Raw genomic sequence first — 24,702 nt, forward strand, 5'->3', positions numbered from 1 at the left:
AAATGGGCTACTTATATATATTTCTACATTTGTATGGTATTTATGTAGGCGGGGTCAACTGTGTCTCTAGTCGGACAGGTTATAGTAGCAAATGAGGGGCTGTCATTCAAATGGTATCATGGTGTCGAACATTTCACAGACTGTATTGTGAGTGCACAGCTTGACTATACATTCTATACTAGTACCACACTATACTTGTTCCACACAGTGGTGATACAATCTTCTTGTTATGTCACCAAACAACAAACCCACAAGCAAAAAATCTTTCCAAGGTGGCCCAGCTGTCCCTGCATTATTATGGTAAACACAGTAGATGTTAAACTGCTGTTATTAACCTTAATAATTTAACATTGACTTTCACTTTGTGCAACTAAAACCCCTCCGAGTTAACGTCACCTTCATAATTAACATACCGACACAGAAATACATTATTATAGTATTTATAGTAATAAATAATAGTACAAATACATATTCATAATATATATAAATAAATAAACAATTGTGGGAATAAATAAATGTAGAATTACATTCATAACCTTTTCCCTCACCAAACTGTATACATTTTTAAATCTATTTATGAATTGACTTATTTATTTCTGCATTTATACATATTTTCTATTTTGGCCATGTTCTGTGCCCTTGATAGAACACAGTCAAACCTCATGGCCAATTCTGAAAGTACCCAGACTGATCTGAGCTGCTTCGTTCTGTACCGACAACTACTAGTAACTTCGAAGAGAAACTATAGTTATATAGATACATAATAAAAACACTAATGGGAATTCATTTTTTGTAGAAGCACCACAATAAGATGTAAAGATAAAACATTCTTTACTTGTAATTGCATGTTGATGTTATACATCATATTACTTTACAGTTGGCAAAGACAAAGTACTTATTCCCATATTTCATCACCTTCACCATATTGACACAAACAAACATTACTCTACTTTAAGGTCTTTTAACATCTCTGCAATGTCTATATGTGGCCTGTGGTCACTCCTGCTCGAGCTCAGGGCGCTCTGCAAATTCTTGGCAGCCTGGTTCAGGGACTGAGGGATGCGGGCGCCGTCCGATGCCTCGTTTCCTCCACGAGAGCACAGAAGGACTTCGTTGACCTCCCCTTCAATCTTTCGAGAGAGAATGCTGGGGAACAAGGTGCTGATACGCTGCAGCACGCTGTTCGTCAAGGCCGAGTCTCGACACACGAGATTCAACATGAATATGCCTGGTTGAGTGGCCGGGAGAGATAAAAAGGGAGGAACTTTTAAATATAGATGAAACACAAATATGATCAAGTATTTCAAGTTTCAAGTTTTATATTTAAATGTATTATAGCCTTTTAATTACATCGACCAAAAAGGTTATGGTTTCATCCCTGCCCCTTTGTTTGTTGCTTGATTTTATTTGTGAGCAAGATTTCAGAAAAACTCTTTGGATAAGGGAGTAGATGCAGGAATATTTGTTCACTTTCTTTAACATTGTGAGATAAGGTGCTTTTCAACATTTTTGTTGATCTCATGGAAATAATTCATGGCTCTTGATGAGTCAGGCACATTTAGGGGACAGATTTCTGTAAGAATGTGCAATTTGGAGCAGCTTGGTTCCATTTAAGTGGACTGTTGGGCCCTGGGTGGAGGCATGTGCTCTACTGAGTGCCATTCTAGTTGTCTACTGAATTTATCAGCAGGCATGCTGCTCATAAAACTTCTTCCAACACAGTATTTGTCATTATTCTATAGAAAACTTGACAGATAAATATTTTGTACTCATTAGTAATGGAACTGTACCTCTGGGCGTCAGCAGGCTGCAGACCTTCTGCAGGATGGAGGTTTCCACAAAGGCAGCAGGGGGACAGCTCATACCCACAGTGCAATCTTTATTGTCTACATCAAACATGATGACGTCAAACAAACATCCACCTGCACAGAAAAAAAGACAATGTCACTTCTTTGTAAAGTTAATATATTGACTGGTCTAGCTTCACTTTAAACTGCCCTCTTTCCTCCTCCCTCCTTCACTAACCTTCCTTCTCAAGGGCACAGATGCGATCAAGGCCGTCCCCGAGCGTGACCGTCAAACGATCATCCGGTCTGAATCCGAACCATTCCTTCGCCACTTCCAGCACAACTGCATCTAATTCCACAACCTCAACGGTGACATTGGGCACAAAGTCCCGCAGGAACTGAGGCAGACCTCCTCCACCGAGACCCACCAGGAGCACCGACACTGGGACGTCTGTGAAGGGAGAGAAATGTCACAGTGAAGCTCAGTCAAGTGGGATGTTTTATATAAGAGGAAGAAAACCTGGGGCTGTTTTTTCTTCCTCTACCACAATGACATGACTGTACGGTTGTAAACTGAACTGACCTTTGCTCTCTGGCGCGCCCACCCCGAGCACGGTGAGGCCGGCCACCATGACCTCATGGTGAGCGCAGCAGAGGAAGCCACTGTCCACTGACAGGGAGGATGAAGACATTGTTGGAGGAGCAGCTGGCTTGGTTTTCTTTTTGTTCCTCTTCTTGTGACTTGAGGCTGCAGGGACACAAATAGTCATTTATTCAAACCGTTTACATCCTAAATAAATAGTTTAAACTGGAGGATCCGAGACCCGTTCGATTATCCCGGGTCCTGGGTCTGTTAAAAATTATGTGTTATTACTGATTGGACTCAAGAAGACCCGGCTGGAGAGTGTAGATGATAGCTAATTAGCAACAGTAGCAGCCAAGGAAAAATGTGTATTTGTAAAAGAGGCGAATAGTCCAAGCTATCTTTATTTAACTGCAACAAAACGACAAAGATTAGTGTAAACAAGTTGCATTTTGTCTTCCGTCACCTCGAAAATAAATGGACTTTTAATCTGAAATCACGAGTGGGCAATGCTGGTATTTCAATCACCAGGAGAAGAATAACAGAAAACCTGGATGTATTTTTTGAACTGTCTTGGAGAATGGATTATCTTCATCACGGCCAGGCACACGGGAGACGGCTGCTAAAGTTACGCTTGGTACGACACAAAGTTTGGTTTTGACACCTTTTGAATATGTCAACTTGTTAAAGTAATCAGATGTGAAATCTGTGGCAATCGGGTCTGTGTCTCCCGGCCAAGGGTTGAGGTCCAGCATTACTCAGTTCTGCATGGGTCCGTGTTCCCCCTGTCAAATGATAGACTGGTCCAGGCCGGGTTCATTTCTGAGTGAATTTTTGGTCCAGCAAAGAACTCCAATTGTGGGTAATGCTTAATTGGTTAATTCATTGTAGATTATAGAAAGTGATGTGATGATAAACTGAAAGACAAGAGGAAGGAAAAATAACTGACTGGTCTTTGAGGAAACAAGGCGGCTTTCTGATTGGACGAGGGCGGCATTAGACAGAAAGACAAGTCTGCGATACAGTTCTCCGTCTTCTCCTTTGACATTCTCCACACAGTACTCTCCGCTCAGCTCGCTCACTCCCCTGCTGACCTCCTCTCGCCAGCCCAGGTCTCCTCCTACCGACAGAAATGGCACCTGAGTGGGGACAAAAAATCTAAATGAATTTTGGTAAGACATCTTATAACATTTAAGGGCGTTTCTAAAAGGGAATGTTTACCTGCTGATTGGCTGGCATACCCGGGGGAGCAAGGTCCATCACCATTGGTGAGAGTTCAGCTTGGACAGCTTGCATGTCTGTATACTCCTGATTCCTGTGCATTGCCACAATAACCAGGCGTCGAAAGTTAGCACTGGCTGCCAGCTGCTTTTGCCCCTCGCTGGAGCAGTAGAGCCAAGCTGTCTCGCTGCCTTGAGGCACTGACACAATAAGCAGAGGGAAGAAGGGATCACACAAGAACTGAATACAACTGTAGGAAGGTAGAAACATGATGAAATAATGGGAAAACTCACCAATAAATATAGCAAAATGGTTTGATCTTTGCACCTTGGCTCCTGGGGAACAATCTTGCACTGTGAGTGTGTATCTGGGAAGGCCAGTTTTGGTGTGGCAGAGAGTGAGTGACAGGTTGGAGCTGGCGTCTGTGCCTGTGCGGAGCTTTTTTCTCAACACGGAGTAAGCCTGGTGCTCCCTCACTGCCGACAACAACTCTGAAACCTGCGTGAGACGCGTTGGGGCTCCATCCTCCCCGAGACACATCTCCAGGATGGGTGTTGGCATCGGCTGACGAAATTTGGTGCAGACCAGAACAAAGACGGGCAGAGAAAACGAGTCCTCCTCTTTTCCACTTTCCCCCTGCAGGCAGTGGAGCCTCACAGCCCACCCCAGCTGTACAAAGTGCTCCACGGCCAACTTGATCACACTCTCCTGAGCCAACGTCACACAGACATACCGGCCTCCGACACTTAGCACACGGCCCACCTGCGGATACAAGCAAACTTCTGTAAGGAGAATGAAAAGCTGTATGCTGATGATATGATATCTGTGCAGATCACAGCTAATTGCTTTTATTACCTCAGTGAGCATGTTCCTGGCCAGAGCTCCTTCCTCCTCGGAGGCCATGGCATCCAGCGTCCCTTTGTCCAGAGCAGCCTGGTAGCAGGCGTCCTCATATGGGGTTTGTGTAGCATCCACCTGCTGGAAGGTCAGTCCTGGCCGGCGCTCAGCATTTCGCTGGTTCATATGAGTCACCACTGTCTCACTGATGTCAATATTAGTCAGATGTTTGTAGCCGACATCATAAAGCTGTTCACTCAGCTCAGAGTTACCACAACCGACCACCAACACCTGAAGGACAGAAATATAGATATTTAGCTATTGTCACTAGCAGTGCAATATGCAGAAATGATACTACCTAAAAAACAAGGTTTATTATTTATTACATTTTTATAGATTAAATAGAGTAATTTTTCTTTTGATACTTGAAATGCATATATGCTGATACACTAAACTATGCAAATATTGGATCAAATGTATAGATGTATATATAATGTATGTTTTATATATCACTGTAACTTTTCATATCCTGTGCCTATATTAAGTACCTAGACATATCCTCTACATAGACATATCTTGTACCTTTACATATTCTGTACCTCTACATATCATGTACCTATACATATTGTGTACCTGTACACATCCTGTACCTGTATATATTGTGTACCTGTACACATCCTGTACCTGTACATCACTGCACATAGACGTCATGTTTACCTGATCTTGTACTTTGATGTATTTGTGCAGGACCCCGCACAGTGAGTTGTAGTCTCCATACCACTCAAAGGCCTTGTCTCCTCTCTTCTTGAAGAACCTCTCCCAGTACTCAGCAGAGCTGAACTCCTCCGCGGTGCGAGGTAAAAGACTCATTCTCCACTAACAACTTTCTCTTTACTGTGTCACAACCTGTGTTTTGTTATGTTCCTGTTATTTTCTCCACATGGCACTTCGCACTGACTTTTCAATCCGGACAACTTTTTTCGATGTACCACTCACTGATTGGTGGGGGTTTTGTAGGCGGAGCTACGCCCTATCCGGTGATTCGCTGAAGCTCCCTGATGTGATTTTATTGGCCGCTGCCGAGCCGGAAGTGCTCGGTCCAGCTCTGTTAGTCGCCCGGGTATCGCTCATCATGGCCGTGCCAGCAGGAAGATCTGTGGTCTTCGTGACTGGAAACGCGAAAAAACTCGAAGAGGTTAGATATCGTATATGTAACATTCGTTACATATATAAATTATTATTTACGAATTTATCATCGTTGTGCTTTTACAGACTCTGCTCGACAAACAGTGAGCACGAGCTGTAGTCCAATCCAGAAGTCTGTAGTTTCACAATAACCTATAATCAGTCCTGCTGGATTCACGCTTTCCCCTTCACATCCATCAGGTCATTCAGATCCTGGGAGACACGTTTCCTTACAAACTAGTGTCAAGAAAGATTGACTGTAAGTATCAAACTATAGAGATCACACTTTAAAGAATGACTGATTAGGATTCATGTAATAATTGATCTGTTCCTTCGTCCAGTGCCTGAGTACCAGGGTGAGCCCGATGAGATTTCCATACAGAAGTGTAAGGAGGCTGTAAGAGAGGTACAGTAACTACACTGTAACGTCTCTGTATGGGCAGCGTGTCTGTGACACGATTGAGATGTGTGTTTGTTTCTCACCCGCAGATTGATGGGCCGGTCATAGTGGAGGACACCTGTCTGTGTTTCACAGCTTTAGGAGGCCTGCCCGGTCCTTACATGTTCGTATAGTAACCTCTTCAGCTGTTTATCTGCCATAGTGGTAACGAACAGTAATAATCACAAGTGATCTTTCTTGTTGTAGAAAATGGTTCCTGGATAAACTCAACCCAGAAGGTAAGAGTGGTGATAACTGAAATACTGCAGAGTAATTTACAACAGAGAACTTTAGAGCTGGATATAAACATGAAGTGAGTCGTCCAGGATCTCTAATCAATGCTTAATGTTTTGTTGTAGGCTTGTTTAAGCTCCTAGCTGGGTTTGAGGATAAATCAGCGTGGGCTCTCTGCACTTTTGCTTTCTGTGCTGGTAAAGACGAACCAGTGCAGCTCTTCAGAGGGAAAACCGAGGTCAGAACCTGTCCCTCTCAGTGTGTGTGTCTACTTGTACGAATGTCTTTGTGAGGACAATGTTGGTCCTCACTTTCTGACCTACTTTTAATGGGCTGTTTTAGGATTAAGATTTGGTTTTAGGTATAGAGTTAGAATTAGATTTCGGTTAGAGTAAGTGTTAGGGTCTGGTTTTCAGTTGTACAAGAATGTATATAAGTGTGTTTTACTTTACCTTTACTCTTTTCTTTGGGATATTTTTAGGGGCACATTGTGGAACCCCGTGGACCTCGAGACTTCGGATGGGATCCATGTTTCCAGCCAAAGGGATATAGCAAAACGTGAGCAAGGATTGAATTTCCCTATTCATGCCACAGGGGGGGGCCAGATGTTAACTCATTGTGTGGGGGAAACCAAGTAGCTAGAATTTCATTTCTAGGTTAGTTTGGCTGAAACACATCATTGTGATGATCTGTGGTCGCCATTATATCTCATTTGTTTCAACGTTAAAAAGAGATTTATACTCACTATTAATTACGCCTCTCCAATCTACAGCTACGCTGAACTACCCAAAGAAGTGAAGAATTCAATCTCTCACCGCTACCGGGCACTGGCTGCCATGTCTGAGCACTTCTCTCAAACCAAGGATACCTCACCAGAGAACAAGAAGAAGAAGGAGCAGGAGGATTAAACATCACTTTAGGCCAAGTTTCAAGTTTCTGCATCAAACCTCAAATCATCAGATTTGCCAAAGCAGAGGATACTTCTTCACATTAAGACATTTTCTAGGGCAGAATTGTAGAATCTGTAGAATATGTTTTTCTGTGTTTTTAATAAACCTTGCATTCATTTCTAAAAAAATATTTCTCTGTGATGCTGACTTCTGATTTGTAGTTACAATTTTGATCAGTTGAGCGTAGTAAAAATATCGTTCCTATATTATGGAAAGATAACTGAAATTGCTCCAAGCCTTTTTTTTCTCATTGTTGTCCAGTGGATACTCAAAGAAGATCTTTTGAATTTTTGCTTTCAAAGACGGACAAAGATAGACTTGGTGAAGAACATAAATCATGAAAGGAGGAGCTCAGAGGTCCTGATGAGAGGAGCAGACGACTCTGGAGCCAAGAACGGCTCCTGGATCTGGCGAGGAAAACAGAGGGTTGTTCGGGCTGGAGTCCAAAGAGAGGGGAAGTGGGGCGGGGGTGTGGGAGTAGTGGAGAGGGAGGGGATTTGTGCAAACACAACAGTGGTAACGGGTGGAATTTGGGTAATAGATGACCCTGGGACTGGAAATCTTTGAACAGGAACTGTGCATACACCTGTGACTGATGCCTCCCAGATGTACCGAAGCTCCACAACGTCACACATCCTCTGAGTGAGACCAGGAGACGGGGGCAAACAGAGGTGTCTACTTTATTCAGCACAGATTACACCAGGCTGTTGATAACATTCAGCCAGTAAAAGCACCACTCCTCCAAAACAAAGGCACTGTTGGTGACAGGACTGGACTTCTGCTTGTTTGGACATCCAGTTTGGTTCAGGGACTCGTCAGCAAGCTGCCAGTTGTTGTGAGGAGGAACAGGAAAGATGTATTTGTCTTCATCAGTGAGACGTCACTTCACCTGTCAGCAAAGGTTTTTTTAGCAGAAACTGGAAGACGAGTGCCAGACTTCAGGTCACTGGAGGTCAAAGACATCACCACGGCTCAGGCATCCGTCCTTTTCCCCCGGTGACTGAGAGTAAACATCGTTACTCTCAGTGCTGTAGATCCACAGGGGGCCTCACATACTGCAATCCTGAGAATTAAGAACCTTTATAACATTTACAATGTCGGCTAAATTTAAAAGAACATGCTGGTGTTTTCTGGCTCCATTCTTCACAGCATCATTCTTCTAATGCCATTCTCCCCTTTCTCCAACATCTGGATAAATATGAGTGTTCTTTAGTTTTAGGCCAACTACATGTTCCAATTTTAACTCTATTGTAACTTAAACTTTTATGCCTCCACGTCGGCAACAGGCAGAGGGTTGTCTGTCCTTCCGTCCATCCCATTCTTGTGAACATTATATCTCATAAACACCAAACGTTAATTTCAACTCAAGGATGAACTGATTAGATTTTGGTCGTCAAAGGTTGCTGTGACCACACAAAGCACATTTTTTGTATAAGTTATTTTGAGAACGTCTCAAAAGAATCTTTTCAAATTTGGCACAAATGTTCACTGGTTAGATTTGGGTCCTCAAAGGTCATTGGTCAACGTGGCAAAACCAGTTTTAGCCTCTTGAACATATCTTGTGTGCCTTTAAGGGATTTCTTCCAATCAGTTGTCACTTGGACTCGTACAACCCCAGTGTGTTATTTCTAGTTTTTAATTATGTTAAATTTTCACAGTTCATCATTTTAACCCAAGACAGGATCAACATTTAGCCTCTTAAGCCAACAGAGTTCCTAGTAAATGCTTATACAAGATATTTTTCAGCTTACAAGAACATGAGCTCTGCCACTGATACCACATAACTGCCCAGTTAATGTCCCGTGTCTCTGTATGGAATCTCTCTGCCACAACATTTTTTTCCCCAACTTTCAAATGAAACAACATAAATAGAAACAGTCATTCTTTCGTTAAACTTTTCATCACTCTGTATATACATGTTCATATGACAAATATCATGATGTAAACAGTTTGAGACCACTCAACTAGGAGTATCCCATAGGGGCTTTTTCAGGACCTGGAAATAGTTTTATAATGTTTGGGGAATTGTTTCCTCCTGTGAGCTGCAAGTCAAATTTCTCAAACCCTCGTCAGGTCTGAAAAGACAGGATGTTTGGAGACTTAATTACAACCAGAACCAACAGCAGCAAATTATCCAAAGTAGACAGAGAGAGACTCTGCTGTTGTGACACAGTGAATGTTGTGGTGAACGAAGGAATGTGCTACACTTGGATGCCTGAATTTACGAGACGTTAACCTGATGTGTTTGCGCCGGAGGATGAGGAGGGTTTGTATGTGGCTTTCAGGAGACAGACTGTGCTTCCTCTTATATGTTACACAACTCTAACTGGATGCCAATGCCTGCAGAGATGAGTTTGGTTTAACAGCAGACTGAAGTTAAAATCATTCATAATTCAAACAGCAGAGCGTAATTGAGGCGAAATGGCTTCTTTTAAATTTAGCATGACTTTGGACTCCAAAAGTTCAAAGGGCTGGTTTTGATTTCAAAGCAACGATTAATAAAGGCCATTTTATAATCCTTATTTTTTTACTTCACCAAACTAACCCTTAAATTAAGTCTTTTCATTCCAGGGTTCAGGCTAATGGATTACTCCACCATGAGGCCACTGCAGTAAATGATGGAAACAGTTGACATTATAGATATTTCTGATGGGACCTGTCCTCTCAATTTTCACTGTTTAACGACCAAAACCCAGGTCCCACCGAGGAGTCTGAGGATCCCTCAATATTACCTCCAATTTAACTGCAAGCATGTCTGTGTAAGCATGAAAACACCCGAGGATGAGGGCAGATTTTTTGGAGTAAAATAACAGAAGTATAATAAGTGAGGAGGGAGGAAAGGCTCGGGGGAGAGGGCTGTGTAAAGGGAAAAGTGCTGCACATATCGAATTGTATATTACAAAGAAACGGACAAATTTCACAAAATGGATCCCAATCTTTGTTTGGCACATTTAGAAGAACAGGTTTGTATTTATTTTCATATTTTCAATTTTTATTCTTACTACATTTCCCCTCTGCTGTGCTACTTCCTTGTGCTGCTGTGTCGAGTGTGAATTTCCTCTACGGAGGATCAATAAAAAGGTACATATCATTTTATCTCAAGTGTTGGGAAACAAAAGTGGAGAATCTGCATCTGCCTGTCTGATATTTGTCTCAAATCTTACTTTTCTCTCAGAAATGTCTTGAAAAACGTTATAAGATCTCCACACTGCAGGTAATTATGAAACACATTTAACTTATGAATAAGCCTAACTCAGGCCATCCAAAAATAATGGAATAATCCCGAACATTACTTCTAAAATGTATTATGATACAAAAATATGTTCATTTTCATTCTATGACAAAGTAAACATCAGAGGTGGAACAGAGTGTGTATTCATGTGTGTCAGGGCAGAGGAAGGACTGCTTTCAAATCTTCTGGGCTGAGACTCAAGATCGTCCCACAGGTCTGTTCATCATGGGGCCCCCGGATAAGCACATCCTGGTAGGTTTGAATGCAGCCCACTGGTGTCACAGAGAAAGACTGAATGTAATCAGGTGAGGTTGCCAGTGGTTCTATTCAAACAGCCCGGGGTTGTGCAGAGTCAGAGTCTGCAGCAAGCGCTGAAAGTCCTGCAAGCTCCACGGCACTTTGTGTGTCTCCAGAGCTGCTGCACTGCTGCTGTCAGGGCTGATGCTCTGCGGGTCATTGAAGGTGATCAGGACCTCTGTGGAGAACTGAGGCAGGCGGAACACGCCCAGGTGAAGGGTCACCGCGTTCCTCGCCTCCTCGTTGAACTTGGACACACTCTGCGTCCCCGTCAGCATCCAGGCTGAGCTGCACTGGGACAGGGACAGGTCAGATTTGGGCAGAGCCACAACACTGATCACTGCACAGGCACCCGCCTCCAGAGCTTTGTTGCTGCCTGCGATGTCCTCAAAGTGATACCTGGCGGAGTCCTGGTCTGCCACCTGGGCCTGGTACTCCACCAGCTCCACTATGAGGCTCTGGTCCGTGTGAGTGTGGGCGAACACCTCCTGGCTGTCCGGGATCTCCCTCAGCTCGCTGATGTCTGTGGCGGTGAGGGGGATGACTGCTGACAGTGCTCCTCCAAACAGAGGATGAGGCTGCTCAGCTCCCTGCATCTCTGTGTGAGGGCTGTGAGGGGATCTGAACAAACAACAAACCAACACTTCAACTTCCTGCTGCCACTCAAACAACTCCTGGTTTATATGATAAGTCTAGAAATACAACAAGAAGCTGGTAAACAGCGTGATACACACACCCGGGTCTTACCGACTTGTCACGTTGTTCTTCTTTCCTTCTTCGGCTGTTGCTTTTCTTCTTCTTCACAGTTTCCGGCCTGCTGTGGCCTATAGAGCGTAATGCTGCCCCCTACAGACCAAGAGTGGATGTTGCTTTGGACCAGTGGTTCTCAAGTGGTGGGTCGCAAACCCAAGAGTTGGTCGCAGGGCCCCTTTGAGTGGGACGCAGTTTTCTGTGTGAAAGAAAAAATAGTTTTTGGGGGAAAAGTCATGCTCTTTAATGCTGTGCTTTTATTTTGAAGGACTTTCCCATGAGGCAGCACCACCCACAGCCCTTGCTGTCATGACAACAGTGTATCAGTTGTTAGCACCAAGGCAAGCAGTTGTAAATAAAACAAAAATACTGCAGCGACTACATTAAATATGGGTTTTCTCATATTGACGACAGAGAGGGACCAAAACCACAGTGTGAAGCATGAAGCTTCCAAAACAACAGTTTCAAGGGTTCAAGTTAAGTGCTGCTGAAAAGATACTGAAAGCAAGAAAATTGAGTAGCTCAAAAGTTTGCATTGCGACCTAATGACAATGTGGGTCTTTTGCCGACATTTTAAACATACAAAACACTTGAGAGCACAGACGTTTAGACAAAGTGATATAAATGAATAAGAAATGAGTAAAAAGGGTTAGGTGCAAATACTTTATGACTTAAAGGTTCAATGTTATTGATTAAATGTTTTTGTAGTCCAAAATGACTCCTATCTGTATATTAAGAAAGAAAAATAAATATATGCTTATGGATTTGGATCTGAGGTAATCATGCATTGCTCTCCATAAGGTTTGTATGGTTTCATAATCATAAACTACGTGTTCAGTTGTTTCCACATTTTATTGTATGGGTGAAAATACATTGATCAAATCTTCCTTTGATCAATTCATTGGAGACATAACTTTCATTAATAGTTTTGAAGTGTACTTCCTTGTATTTAGGAGGAATTGTTTAAAAAAAAAAATCAAATCGATTGTCCAATTTGAACACAAGTAAAAGTATTTATACAGAAAAAAATGATAATAATCATCATCATAATAATCCTAATAATTCCACAAGCTGTCAAACATCTGGATCTCTCTCCTCCGCCGGCTGTGTGTGGTTCCCGGTCAGCTGATCCAGGCTGAGCAGAGAGAGGGATAAGCCAACCGCTAGCATCCATGGTGATAATCCAGCCTCGTCGTCCGGACAGCGTGTGACATGAATGAGATCAATCTGTAAAAGACGCTTTGAACCCGCGGAGCCTCCCCGGATCAACACCAGGGTCTCTGTGTTCAACACCGAGCTTCGGATCTTGTAGGAAAGCAGCAGGTAACTAGCCACGTTAGCATCCGTAGCTTAGCTTGGCCGGGTAGCTAGGTTTGACAGTGAACCAGGCGGCCTGTCTGAAACAGCACAGGGCGAGTTGTTAGTTAGCTGCATTAGCAAAGGTCCACTTGTATCACTGTGGTGTGGCAGAGGGCTGGAGTGGGCGAGCCTCAGTGTTTGCTCTGTAGCCCAAGCTAACAGGCAGCTAAGCTAGCTAACTGCGATGTAATCACTCCAGAGATGTCAGCTTCACTGTCACTCCCAGCTCCTCTCAGGGGGGCTTCTCTCTAACACAGCAGCATCTTCCCACATCCATCTATTAGCATCTGTTTAAATGTCCTCCTTTATTTTCTTATGCACATGTTTAGATCTCTGATTTAACTTCTCTCCTTGACTTGTTTTCTAAAGTCCGGCTTGGCCTCTTTTCTTTCTGTGTCTGTGTTTGTCTTCATGCTGCCACTGCTTCAGTCCTCCGCTGCTCTCTGCTGTTTACTGGAAGCTTCCTCTGAAAGGCCTTTTTCCTTCAGCAGTGCCAGAAAAGGACGCTGCTGAAAACCACAGTGTCAGACTGACCTGGATTCAATGGTATTAGTTGCATTGTTGCACTGAAAGATGTAGAGAGAGAGAGAGAGAGAGAGAGAGAGAGAGAGAGAGAGAGAGAGAGAGAATCTGCAGTGTCTCCCCCCCCCCCCCCCCCCATGAGTAATAAAGTAGGAGCTGAGGATCATTATTCAGTTTAGCGTCACTGGGACCTCCTTCAAATCTGGTATTAACATCCGTCCGGATGAGCACACACACAACGCACCCAAATGCGTCCTCAATGTGTCCTGAGATTCAATCACACAACCCACATTCTGAGGTGGTCTGGGAAACAGGTGGCCACGTTATTTAGCTCTGTGAACGCAAATGCATCCTGGGCCACGTATGAAGGGGCGTCCACTCAGCTGAGGTCCTCTGACCCCCGGCACTTTCACAATAAACATGTTTATACTCTTTTCAGTGTCCATACTTTGATTTGTTTTGGGCCACAGTATCAACACTGATCACCACATAATGATTGATAGTGTAGTTTATAGTATTATCTGCCTTCACAGCTGAGCTGCACCAGATTCATTTAACCACTCCTGACCCCCCATCCCCCCCTCCTCTCTCTCTTCACCTCTCTGTCTTGCTCACTCATGTCACACACACACATTGACAACATGCCCATCTGTAAACTGAGCCTGAGTAAAAACAACATAATTTGATCTTTGTGAACACAAATGATTAATTGCATATAGAGTGGGGAAGTAAGATCCAATCACAAATGGTAACAGGAGGCAGATGCAGATGCCAGGTGTGAACACACGTACTTAGCGCTGTCCACTTCAGGTCCCGTCAGGTCTCTCAGGACACATGGTAATACCAGGTCTGAATAGGGCCAGAGGCACTGCTGTGTTTGGTCACATTGTTTGGAACATGTAACACACCAACACAAACTCAAGGGGGTATAGATGGAAGAACATTATGTTTTCCACAGCCGACATTGTCGGGTTTTTCACTCAAAGACACAGAGCAGTGATGACATTTCCTTTCATACGGTAGAGAGTGAGACTTAGAGACGGCTCACAGCAGATATATGAGAAATCAAGACTTAGGTATTTTTAACTGACATTATTAAACTGTTTTTCACAGAAAGCAGGTGTAATGGAAGTGATGTTTTTTAAACATGTTCCATTTGAAAGTAAGCCTGCAGAGGAAATGAAAGAAATCCTCACTGTGACCAATAACAAAGTCAAACAGTTTAACAGGCAGAGTTGGGGCCAGAGTCCTCATATTGCTTGATGATGACCAGACTCTTTTATGCAATCGTTACTATGTGAATGAATTTTGTTGTTGTTCTGCTCCCAGCCGAGATCTGGCTGCAGTTATGCCTGCAACTCAGATTACTTACTTCCACCTGACAATATTAAAGTACTGTCTGACTGTTTGTGTTCTCTGCTTCACAATGCCACAGACTTTAACAAATCTTTTCCTCCTGTCCTCCAGAGGGAGCCAGATCAGGAGGAGCAGCCTGAAGCCACCATGCCCCCCAAGTTTAAAAGACACCTGAATGATGACGAGGTCACGGGATCTATTCGCAGTGAGAGGGTGAGACGCACGTGAAGGGAGGGCGGGGGCCACGTTTCATCTCAAAACGTTTTGCACCATTTTGCTCCGGTCTGTGGGTTGAACAACATGTTTGCTCGAACAGAGTGTGCAGAAGTCTCAGAAGTATGCTTTCCCTCATTTGGTGGGTGTGTCAGAAGTGTTGTCCAATCAGGATACATTCGGCAGGGTTTGTATAAACACACTGGATTCTAAAATCCTTTACAAATGGGCCAGCTGCAGCTTGAAGTTAAAGATGTCACAATCAGTAAATACAGAGTAGCAAAAGTAACATTGAGCACATTTTGAAGTATTACACACGTATTTAAACCCATGTCATCTGGCTCATACCTTTCTGAACACACCCAAGACTTTGTCAGATGTGTTGAAAAACTGTCCAGCTGAGGATCTCTGCAAAAATAATGAATGCGTTAATTCCTTTTACACAATAATTGCAAGTACATTGATGTACGGTAAGTTTTCTTTTTAAATGTCAATTGTTGTTCCAAACAGATAAAAATGCAGAATTTTGCCGTACGATATTTTGTTCATCAGACTAATACTAGTGGAAAAACTGAGGCGAAAGTAAAGGAGAAAATAAAAGGGAGTGGAGGAGGTTGGGGAATTCATGGATGGTAACGTGAAGAATTCCGTTGGCCAAATGTCTGGAGTTAATCAAAGCAATCACCCACCTCCACCCCGCTTTGTCCTCTCGCTCATTCTTTACTTTATACAATCATTTGTTTCTTCTATGTCCTCTTGTTTACTCGTGTGCTGAAGTGGGATCAAAGATAAGCTTACGTGTTGAGAACAAAATGATCCCTTCCACCTAACCTGCTTCTCCTTTAGTGCTCCACCCCCCTGTCCTCTGATAATAGCTAACAGTTCCCTTCACGTTGCCCATCTTAGACAGAAAGTAAGAAATCATACAGAAGGAGACTATTAGTGCCTCAGCTTATAAAGTTCTTTATGATCATGTGGCCCCCATCCCCTCAGCGTTCTTTGCAGATGGCCGTGTATTTACAAGAAAATAAAGGTCTATGTTGGCATGGCGGCGTCCATGGGGTTTCCTCCGTGCTGAGTGTCATGTAGGATAGAAGGTGAATACCATGACAGAAGGTTTAAGATATAACTAAAGCTGCTTTCAGACACAAACTCCAGATAATCTCCTAAAAGCTTTATGTGAGATATCAAATGTCTGAGTCATTTGCAGTGGACATTCTCCGGAGTTTCTCCTGCCAGCTCTCTAGTAGAAAACTACAGAGAATGTTTGAGTGATCCCACACTGCAGAAAAGTCTCCGGAGGATTCACTGCGAGAAAGGTGGCGTGTTGATGACGTTTCTAACAGGGGACGGATGCAAAACTAACAAAAATACCCCAAAGAGAATACAAATATCTCAGGATGAAAAAAAGGTGTCATAACACCACAGAAGACAGAAATAAGGATGTCAACTTGTAAAGACAACAAGATTTGAGTGGTAGACAGAAACATTGCTGCACCACGGTCAATGTCTGAAAATGGCTTAACAACAAGGATCTGTTGTCTTTGTGAAAGACACTAAAATCTTGTTTTTGAGTGCACCAGCATCAAGGACTTCCAGCGTCTAAACTTCTCCCTTGTCCTGTCTTTCAAATGTGATAAATGCTCCAGAACACATGGATCAACATACTGTAGACACGCAATGTCTGCTGGAATCCATAAATATTATCTCGTAAAAATGCAAACCATTCCTTCCCAGTATCAGGGAATATAATCCTGCTTACAACTATCAAATGAAAAACAGACTCCTAACTGTCTCCTCCTGTGAGAATTTAATGCAGCTGTCCTCACTAGTTCTCCTGTCTGATAATCTCCCTTAAGATCACAGAGATCTGCCTTTTCTTATACCTGAATCTGAAGATGCATTTTAGACTTTCAGCAAACTGAGTGTCCTTGTCAGAATGAGATGTTGAGGTGTCTCAGCGAGCAGAAGAGGGTTGGTTTTTATTGAGCGCTGGCAAGCACAACAGCAGAACTTTATTGTTAGTCATCATATCTTAAGTGCACTACAATAATAATGGTGCATTTGGACCTTATCTGCACATCAGCTGAATGGCACATCAGTTTCATGTCTGCCTGTCAGCAGCACCAGTTGTGAGTGCCACGAACGTACTCTGACTGACTGACTACATTCTGGTTCTGGAACTGGCCTGAACTTGATCGGAAACATTTCAAGCTGTAAAACACTTAATTCTAGTGTTTATCCACAGCAATGGAATCAATGACATACTGTTGGTGGCAGGGTCCTTACCCCCAAAACCCAAAGTTGGTGTCAGACAAACGCAACTGTCTGAAAACCAGTGGAAATGTTGACTGGTGTGACCAACCAGTTTGGTCGTTCCCATTTCTTACACAGATACTGATCTCAGAACAGCAGAAAAAGCTTGATTCTGCAGTGAAGCCACCGTCCCTGCTCTCGTCACAAGACGTCTTCTGAATAATATCAATATCCAGAGTTGATCCTTATTTGACCTGTGACCTTTTCCTCTTTTACAGAGGAACCTGCTGGAAGAGGACTCTGACGAGGAGGAAGACTTCTTTCTGTAAGGATGTATTGTATTCGGACAACGAGCTCATTAGACCAACAATAGATATGTAAAGTCCATTTTACACAGCAGAGTACTCAAAGAGTAGAGTAAAGTTGAAAGTTCCTCCATTCAGCTGGTAACCTTGGCTTCGTTGATGTGTGTTTTCCAGGAGAGGCCCCACAGGACCCAGGTTTGGACCTCAAAATGACAAAATCAAGCAGTAAGTACAAACACATTCCTCATAAGAGCAAAAAGCCAGAGGTTAGAGCTGTATAACCAGCACTCTTTAAATTTGGTGTTGGTGTTATGTAACCGCGGCTCAGCGTGTTTACCAGAAGCCGTAGTTATTAGCATATTGTGTAAGAGAGACCGTCATGTGCAGGTTATTGTGTAACCTTCCCAGGACACCTCCATCCCACTGCAGTCTGTTTCCACATTAAACTGCAGTTACAGACAAGCAGGAGAACAGAGGAGGTCATTGTTGAGACAGTCTGGCATCCAGAGTTGTTTCTCCACGCTCTCTTCATACTTTACAATTTGTCATTGTTAGCGCATGAACCTGGCGCCCATTCATTACTGAATCCAGGGATGTCGTGTCCGCAGGGCTCATGCTCCTCACCTCTGTGTGTCTGAACCTTTTGAGGTCAGGTCCCTCAAATGTGTGTTTGTGTGTTTGTGGCAGCTGTCCCCCACGTCCTGATGTCAATATTTACTATGGCTGTGTATATTCATGTTTCTAATACAAAGCTGAAGTCCAACTCTGACAGACAATCAGTGGAATGATGGTGGAAAATGTGACTTTCTATTAGAGTAAACAAACCCTTCCTGCTGACCCTGCATCCCTCAGACAACTCCTGCTCAAGGTTACTTTCAAATAAGATTGACAGAAGGCTAATATGTACTGGTCATGCCATGCTCGGGTATGAGTTGCGTGAATAAAGCAAGGGTTTGAGCCGATTTTTTTGGCGGATCAATGTAAGGCTGAAAATCATCTGGCAGGCTTTTTATTGCCCACCAGCTGGACAAGGTTAGATGGAGAGGAGAGGATATTGCTGGAAAAACAGGTGCTCTGTGCTGCGGACCGAAAAAACCCCAAACCAGAATTATGGCCAGACAAACTGCAGTTTAGACCCATGTCTGACCAGACTGAATGAATTTAATAAAAGGTGCAATATTCAGGGTATTAGCGTATGAATGCTTCAGTTAAAACTTGTTTTTTCAACTTCTATTTGTGCCAGATGTCGTGAAATTCCCTGTAGGCCTTACTGATGTATTGAGTTCTCAACAATGGGATGGATGTGAGCTCCGAGTGATCTTGACCTTTGACCCCCCCAAAATCTAATGAAAGTGAATGTTTGTGCCAAATTTGAGAAAATGCCTGAAAGGTTGTTTGCATGAGAATGGGATGACCAGATAACCCAAAAATGTAATGCCTCTGCCTGGCCACGGCTGTTGCTGGAGCTTTGGAAAAGAGCACGAATTCTTAACAAATTCTGCACATTTCCCGTTTCATGATTTATATCCGTTATTTACGATTCTGTCTCACGCCAACTCGTGTCCGTAGGGTGCAGTCGCAGGTTGACGAAGTGATCGATGTGATGCAGGAGAACATCTCGAAAGTGATCGAGAGGGGCGAACGTCTCGACGACCTGCAGGACAAGTCGGGTAAGTCACACCTGTGCAGTGTGTGTGTGTGTGTGTGTGTGTCTGCATGGGCAAAATAAGTGTTCTTTTGGATTTGCAAAGTAAAATGACGCCAACACAAACTCCACAGGTAGCTTACACATGGTTCGCACATGACTCTGTGGATCATTAATCTCACCTTATGGGAGCTTTTTCACAGGAAATTTACTTTTGTTGATAGCGACATTTGTGCAATGTGCATCCAATTTAAAAGAAAAACACAAGTTAATGATGCCTAGTGATCCTAAACGTGAGGAATGCACTTGACTATAATGTAATTTCAAATCAGTGGTTAGATCTCAAACCTGCCTGTATATGAGATAAACTTATTATATATTTATTATAGAAACTTTATATAAGAGAAAAGACCAAATTGAAACAGGACCAGACAAATGATCAACTATTTGCATTAAATATTTTGAGCCCAAAGAGGAAGCAGCATGTTGTGGCTGAGTTGATTGATGCATTTGCATTTTATCATTTGTTAACTTAATCACATAAAGTAGTTGAGCAGAGGCTCAAACACACGCTGCAACTAACAAGATGGCTTGTGTCTGAGCAACAGTCCAAACAGTCCAACTGTCAAATCATGACATTGGAGAAGAACATTCCTCTTAAATTCAACCAAGCTGCAACAAGTGGATTCAGTCTCCTAAATGTGACAGATTTTTTTTCCCCACCAAGATCCATAAATGATTCCCTGGGAAATTTGTGAAAATGTCAAAAAGCACCCTATCTGGTAGTATTAAAGAAAGATATACAAATTCAAGATCCACCCCAAATTGTATTGGTCCTCTCTTGACCAATGTATGATCTGTCCACCAGGTTTTTGCGTAATCTGACTGACAATCGAACAAAACCAACCAACCAACCAACCAACAAACGGACAGGAGTAACACAACCTCCCTGGTGGAAGTAAAAATTGTCGCACCTCATTTACATTGCAAAAATGTGTGATATTTGTCAAATACGTGTCCAGGAGTAGTAAAACTATTAAACAACCTTGTACAACTTTGGTGGAGCAGGACTTTGTGTGTGTGGGAGCAGTTGCTTACACACCAGTTTTAGTGTTTTACCAGGTTGTGTGTGTCTGAAAGCTTTCTCATTCACACAGCTCCATTTTTTTTCACTTGGTGTATATCAAGCATGTGTGTGAAACCTGTTAGACTCACCCTGTTACACAACTTTTTACACAACTTTTTACACACACACACACACACGCAGGTCTTCTTCTCTTTCTCCTCCACTCATGAAGAGATGAGGCTTGTTGACCAGCCAACTGAGATAATGATACTCATCTGGAACCCATCTGTTGTTTGTGTGTGTCTCTGCAGTACACGCAGCTCTTAACAGTAGATTTTATATGAGTATATAACATCATGTGATTGACGTGTGCAGTCAGCCCCTCTGAGCCGTTTGCAGGTAAACTGTTGTTAAATTCCTCCCGATTAACAAGCATCTCCTCAGAGGTCCCGTCTGCGGGCTTCTCTTTGTAGTAGCGACAGGTCGTTAAAAGGCACATGGCCGAGGAAACTGCACACACATGACAGACACAAAGGGTCTAAAGGGGGACAGGGGCTTGGACAAGTAGAACGCCGCACGCTAGGGAGCCGTAACGTTCCCTGTTAACATGAATAAACATCGAGTTAACAACAGTATCCAAGAAACAGAAAGACAGAGGGGCGTGCACGAGCAGTTTGGATCTCACAGCGAGGACAGAAGGCAGGAAGCTGGAGGAAATGTGTTTTTCCTCCGCTGGGTGCAAATTTGGCATCTTGCTGTTAACGTCAACAGAGTTAACATTTAAATCTTCACCAGCAGCCTTGTGTAACTTAAACACATTATAATAACTGCACAGCACAGGGCCACCCAGCTTGAGCAACCTCATTGATAACATCAAACTGCACACAATAGCTTGTTTATTGTTCACTTTTTTCTCTCTTCTGCTTTTTCTCTCTCTCTCCTCACGTGTTCTTATCTGTGCTGTGTTCATGTGATGCTCCAGAGAGCCTATCGGACAATGCGTCTGCCTTCAGTAGCCGAGCCAAACAGATGCACAGGAGGATGTGGTGGAGAGACATGAAGGTGGGCTGTGTGTGTGTGCGTGCGTGTGTGTGTGTGCGTGTGAGAGAGCGAGACTGTCATCATATCTCCCTTTGGTTTTGCATTTGTGTTGTGTTCTGTCCACTGTCAGAGATGTTTAGTATTCTAAAGGGTTTGTGTTTAATGGGCATGATTTCTCCGACAGATGAAGATGATTATTGCCTTGGTTGTGGTCGCTCTCCTGCTCATCATCATCAGTGAGTATGAGACCAAACCCCCTAGCACTGTTTGAAATGACCTAATGTGCTGAACTTTACAGTAAATATTCTCTCTGTATCGTTTTTCTCTTTCAGTACCGGTGATCCTGCGATATCGCTAGTGTCTGAGGAGGAGGACAGGGGAGAACCTTCGTCTTCCTCGCTCCTTCTCCCACCTCTCCCACACTTCCTCTCCTCTGCACACAGTCCTCCACTCCTGCTAGGGGGTGCCAGCCAACCTCCCATAACCCTCCCCAGTATTAGCCCGTGTACCCTCAAGGGTCTGACCTCGACTTGCCCTTAGTACAGATCTTACCGTTAGATCCCTGGCTTGAAACTTTGCGACAGAAAGGGAACACAGCGGGTAAGAAAATGGGGGAGATATTTTAATGCAGTTTGGGAGAAAAGGCTCACTCTCAGCGCTCCTGTCAATCATGAAGGATCGTTCCATTCCATGATACATATCACATGTGAGGCCCTGGCTTTGCTTTGAAAGCAGGGAAACTCCAGGTCCTGTATATTACATCATATAGATATATATACTGTAAAGGCAGGTAATTCATGCCAACTGTCTCTTCTTAGTGTAGCTGGTCTGAATCTGCTGCAGCAGCCTGGTACAAAGACGCTGTAACGTCGACCAGATGAATCTCAGATGTCTGCCCATGATTCTCTTTGTGCTCTCCTGGTCCAAAACGGACGAGGAGAACGTTTACAGGGAACATTTTGTGAACACAATTACATTTCTCTGTGTTGACACCAGGCAGGGAACATCTGAGGTTCATCTGCACAGGCGAAGGTGACTTCTTTTTAATCAACATTATTCTTACCTCTATAAGTTTTCAATTCCACATGACTCCTCAGAGTCTGTTGTACTGTACAACAGGACCGTGTTAAACCAAAACATCCGGGTTATGAATGTCTCTTAGCCACCTCTCACCTTCCCCCTCCTGCTGAGCTCTGGGCCGGTTTGGTCACGGCTGTCCTACTTTCCTGCGAGTGACATTAAACCGTCTCTCGCTCCGCAGATGTTTTTATTTTGGTAATTTTAGTACGGCTTCTTTTTTCACGTTCCTATTTCTGCTGGTCGCTCAGTGTGGTGCTTTGTGCCGACGCTGGTATTCCCATCGCCGCAGACGGGACGGTTTGTGTCTGTGTACTGTCACGTTTAGGTTGTTTTTAAGTGCTGCAAGTTTAAAACTGTGAAACACACATAGGCGTCTCTGTGTCTGGGTTGATTAATTGTATAATAAAATAAAACTACATTGTCATTTTATTTTTTTTATGTAATTTATTTTAGCTGTAAATATTGATTCTGTAATGATATACAATATTCTGGCATTGCATTGGAAGACTGTGATATATTGATAATTTCTGCTCTGAAATAAAGTGGTTTTAAAGGGCACTGGTCGTGGTTGGAAATAATTGACCGAATCGCAAAAGAACAGTGAGAGGAATCAGTGGAAAACTTGTGAGAGGAAACACAGGAGTAAGTGGGGTTGATGGAAAGATGGATGACTGGAGGTGAAGAGGGAAAAACTAATCGTCATGCCATCCCTCCACGTTGGACCACTAAGATTTTCTCTCTCCTTTCTTTTATCTCTTCTCATTAGCCGACCGTTTTACTGCTCTGTTATTTCACTGACAGCGCGGAGTCCCAAGATGGCACTAAAGTTGCAGGGCCCGAGAAGAGTTATTGTTCTGACAGACGCGCGGCTCTCGCCCTCACAGGACACGCACACGCGCTGCGACAGCTCTGCCACCGCCGCACAACGCTTCTGAGGGAGTCGAACATAAAACCACAGAGGTCTTTTACTTCTTCATTGATCTAAGGCAGATGGCCTTCCAGCTCGCACTCATTGCTGCTGCACGTGGAAGGAGGTGCAGGATTTATTGCAGCTTTTACCGTAAAGAGGTCATGTCATCTCTTTCAGAGCTTTCAAGTGCAGATGTAGCCTTGATGCCATTGGTTGGTTGCTGAGTCCTGCTCAGTGACATCAGGTAGTATCGTCCTGGTTGGGCCTGTGGAGTTCATCATATCCATTTCATAGCACTGTACGTTCCATCAAAGGCAGTGCTGGCTTAGTTTGGGGACTACATGTTAATTTCACTGCACGTTTACAGGGCCTCTGGCATTAGCTGCTTATTAGAGAGACGATATCCAAGAACCAGAAGTCTGGTCAAACATTTGAATGCTTTGCACAAACCCCCCATCATCAACTAATCCACTATAATTCTATTTATAGAGTGCATGTAACTCAAACTAATAAGGTATATATACAACTGTATAATGAAAGTGACCAGTGACTCAACTTACACTGTGTTTCATTAAGGATGGGGACTTCTTTACATACATGTTTAGGGAGTGTCCTCCAGGAGCCAGATTCTGGTGAATGACTGAATCTAATCTAATCTAAGATTTGTGAAAATACTGTCCCATAAGCACCCCTGATATTTAAAGTGACGTTTAAAGTTAAATAATTAGTCTGTAAATCTCCACGTACTCTTTCCTCTCTAGATCTTAACATAGTTGTTGCACGTCTGGAGCAGTCCACTGCCTGTGTGCATAGGGACAAGGCTCTTCGTGACAGGACTGGTGGATTCTGGGTAGGAGAACAGTGGTTGGAAGGTTTTTGTTTTCTGTTTTTGCATTTAATCATAATACGGTAGTTGTGCTTTTAATATAATGTACATTGTTTTAATGTCTATTTGTCCATGTGAGGTTTTTGCTGATGCATTGTTGACTCTGATAATTGAAGTCCTGGTTGGACCAGCAGCTGGAAAATGTTACAGCTCTCACAGACAGCATTTAATATAATAGTGCACTTAAATTTATAACACCTTTTAAAATGCAGTTGCAAGGTACTTTACGAGTTCGAATTTAAGGCAAAAAATAACAAACAATTAAAAGCGGTTTTAAGAGAACATAACATTTAGTCAGTTAGATCAGAGGCAGAAAATAAATAAATAAATAGATAAATAAATATATAAAATATATTCATAAAATATGAATAATAATAATAAAGCTTTTTTCCATAGTTAAAGGTTAAAAAGTTGTTAAAAATAATCCTGGGAGGTCATGAGAAAGTACACTTATAAAACTGTGTCATTAAGAGGGATTCAGACAGATCTCCTCAGGGAGATTGTTCCAAAGAGTCGGGGTCCTTCAACAGAAATGGCCCGATCACCCT

General features: G+C 43.1%; 4 protein-coding genes across 7 annotated transcripts; 2 read left to right on the forward strand and 2 right to left on the reverse strand.

Annotated features, from left to right (window-relative positions):
* Window positions 1-816: 816 nt before the first annotated feature.
* Window positions 817-5,415, reverse strand: mettl13 (methyltransferase like 13). Its single transcript, XM_034583089.1, has 9 exons — window positions 5,146-5,415; window positions 4,447-4,719; window positions 3,885-4,353; window positions 3,592-3,791; window positions 3,320-3,509; window positions 2,371-2,535; window positions 2,026-2,238; window positions 1,791-1,922; window positions 817-1,228 (listed from the first exon to the last, which is right to left on the reverse strand). The coding sequence occupies exons 1-9, from the start codon at window positions 5,296-5,298 to the stop codon at window positions 942-944; spliced, it is 2,082 nt and encodes a 693-aa protein (XP_034438980.1). The 5' UTR covers window positions 5,299-5,415; the 3' UTR covers window positions 817-941.
* An 82-nt stretch (window positions 5,416-5,497) lies between these two features.
* On the forward strand, window positions 5,498-7,370 carry itpa (inosine triphosphatase (nucleoside triphosphate pyrophosphatase)). The gene is made up of 8 exons (XM_034583099.1): window positions 5,498-5,623; window positions 5,815-5,872; window positions 5,955-6,019; window positions 6,103-6,176; window positions 6,260-6,291; window positions 6,412-6,524; window positions 6,768-6,844; window positions 7,059-7,370. The coding sequence occupies exons 1-8, from the start codon at window positions 5,561-5,563 to the stop codon at window positions 7,192-7,194; spliced, it is 618 nt and encodes a 205-aa protein (XP_034438990.1). The 5' UTR covers window positions 5,498-5,560; the 3' UTR covers window positions 7,195-7,370.
* Window positions 7,371-8,945: 1,575 nt separating this feature from the next.
* Window positions 8,946-11,730, reverse strand: rangrf (RAN guanine nucleotide release factor). Of its 3 annotated transcripts, none has more exons than XM_034583102.1 (3): window positions 11,513-11,730; window positions 10,444-11,408; window positions 8,946-10,399 (listed from the first exon to the last, which is right to left on the reverse strand). In XM_034583102.1, exon 2 carries the CDS (start codon window positions 11,359-11,361, stop codon window positions 10,792-10,794), a length of 570 nt encoding a protein of 189 aa, XP_034438993.1. In that variant the 5' UTR covers window positions 11,362-11,408; window positions 11,513-11,730; the 3' UTR covers window positions 8,946-10,399; window positions 10,444-10,791. The 3 variants fall into 3 exon arrangements, with proteins under 3 accessions (XP_034438993.1, XP_034438992.1, XP_034438991.1); XM_034583101.1 differs by having other exon boundaries at window positions 10,444-11,363; window positions 11,513-11,722; XM_034583100.1 differs by having other exon boundaries at window positions 10,444-11,386; window positions 11,513-11,722.
* Window positions 11,731-12,560: 830 nt separating this feature from the next.
* Window positions 12,561-22,916, forward strand: vamp4 (vesicle-associated membrane protein 4). Of its 2 annotated transcripts, XM_034583105.1 has the most exons (9): window positions 12,561-12,838; window positions 13,304-13,420; window positions 14,864-14,965; window positions 17,500-17,546; window positions 17,701-17,751; window positions 19,096-19,196; window positions 21,220-21,299; window positions 21,463-21,514; window positions 21,611-22,916. In XM_034583105.1, the coding sequence occupies exons 2-9, from the start codon at window positions 13,418-13,420 to the stop codon at window positions 21,634-21,636; spliced, it is 462 nt and encodes a 153-aa protein (XP_034438996.1). In that variant the 5' UTR covers window positions 12,561-12,838; window positions 13,304-13,417; the 3' UTR covers window positions 21,637-22,916. The 2 variants fall into 2 exon arrangements, with proteins under 2 accessions (XP_034438996.1, XP_034438995.1); XM_034583104.1 differs by lacking the exon at window positions 13,304-13,420 and having other exon boundaries at window positions 12,564-12,838.
* The last annotated feature ends 1,786 nt before the right edge of the window (window positions 22,917-24,702 follow it).

The sequence above is a fragment of the Hippoglossus hippoglossus genome, chromosome 4 (assembly GCF_009819705.1).
Source record: "Hippoglossus hippoglossus isolate fHipHip1 chromosome 4, fHipHip1.pri, whole genome shotgun sequence".
Lineage (NCBI taxonomy): Eukaryota > Metazoa > Chordata > Actinopteri > Pleuronectiformes > Pleuronectidae > Hippoglossus > Hippoglossus hippoglossus.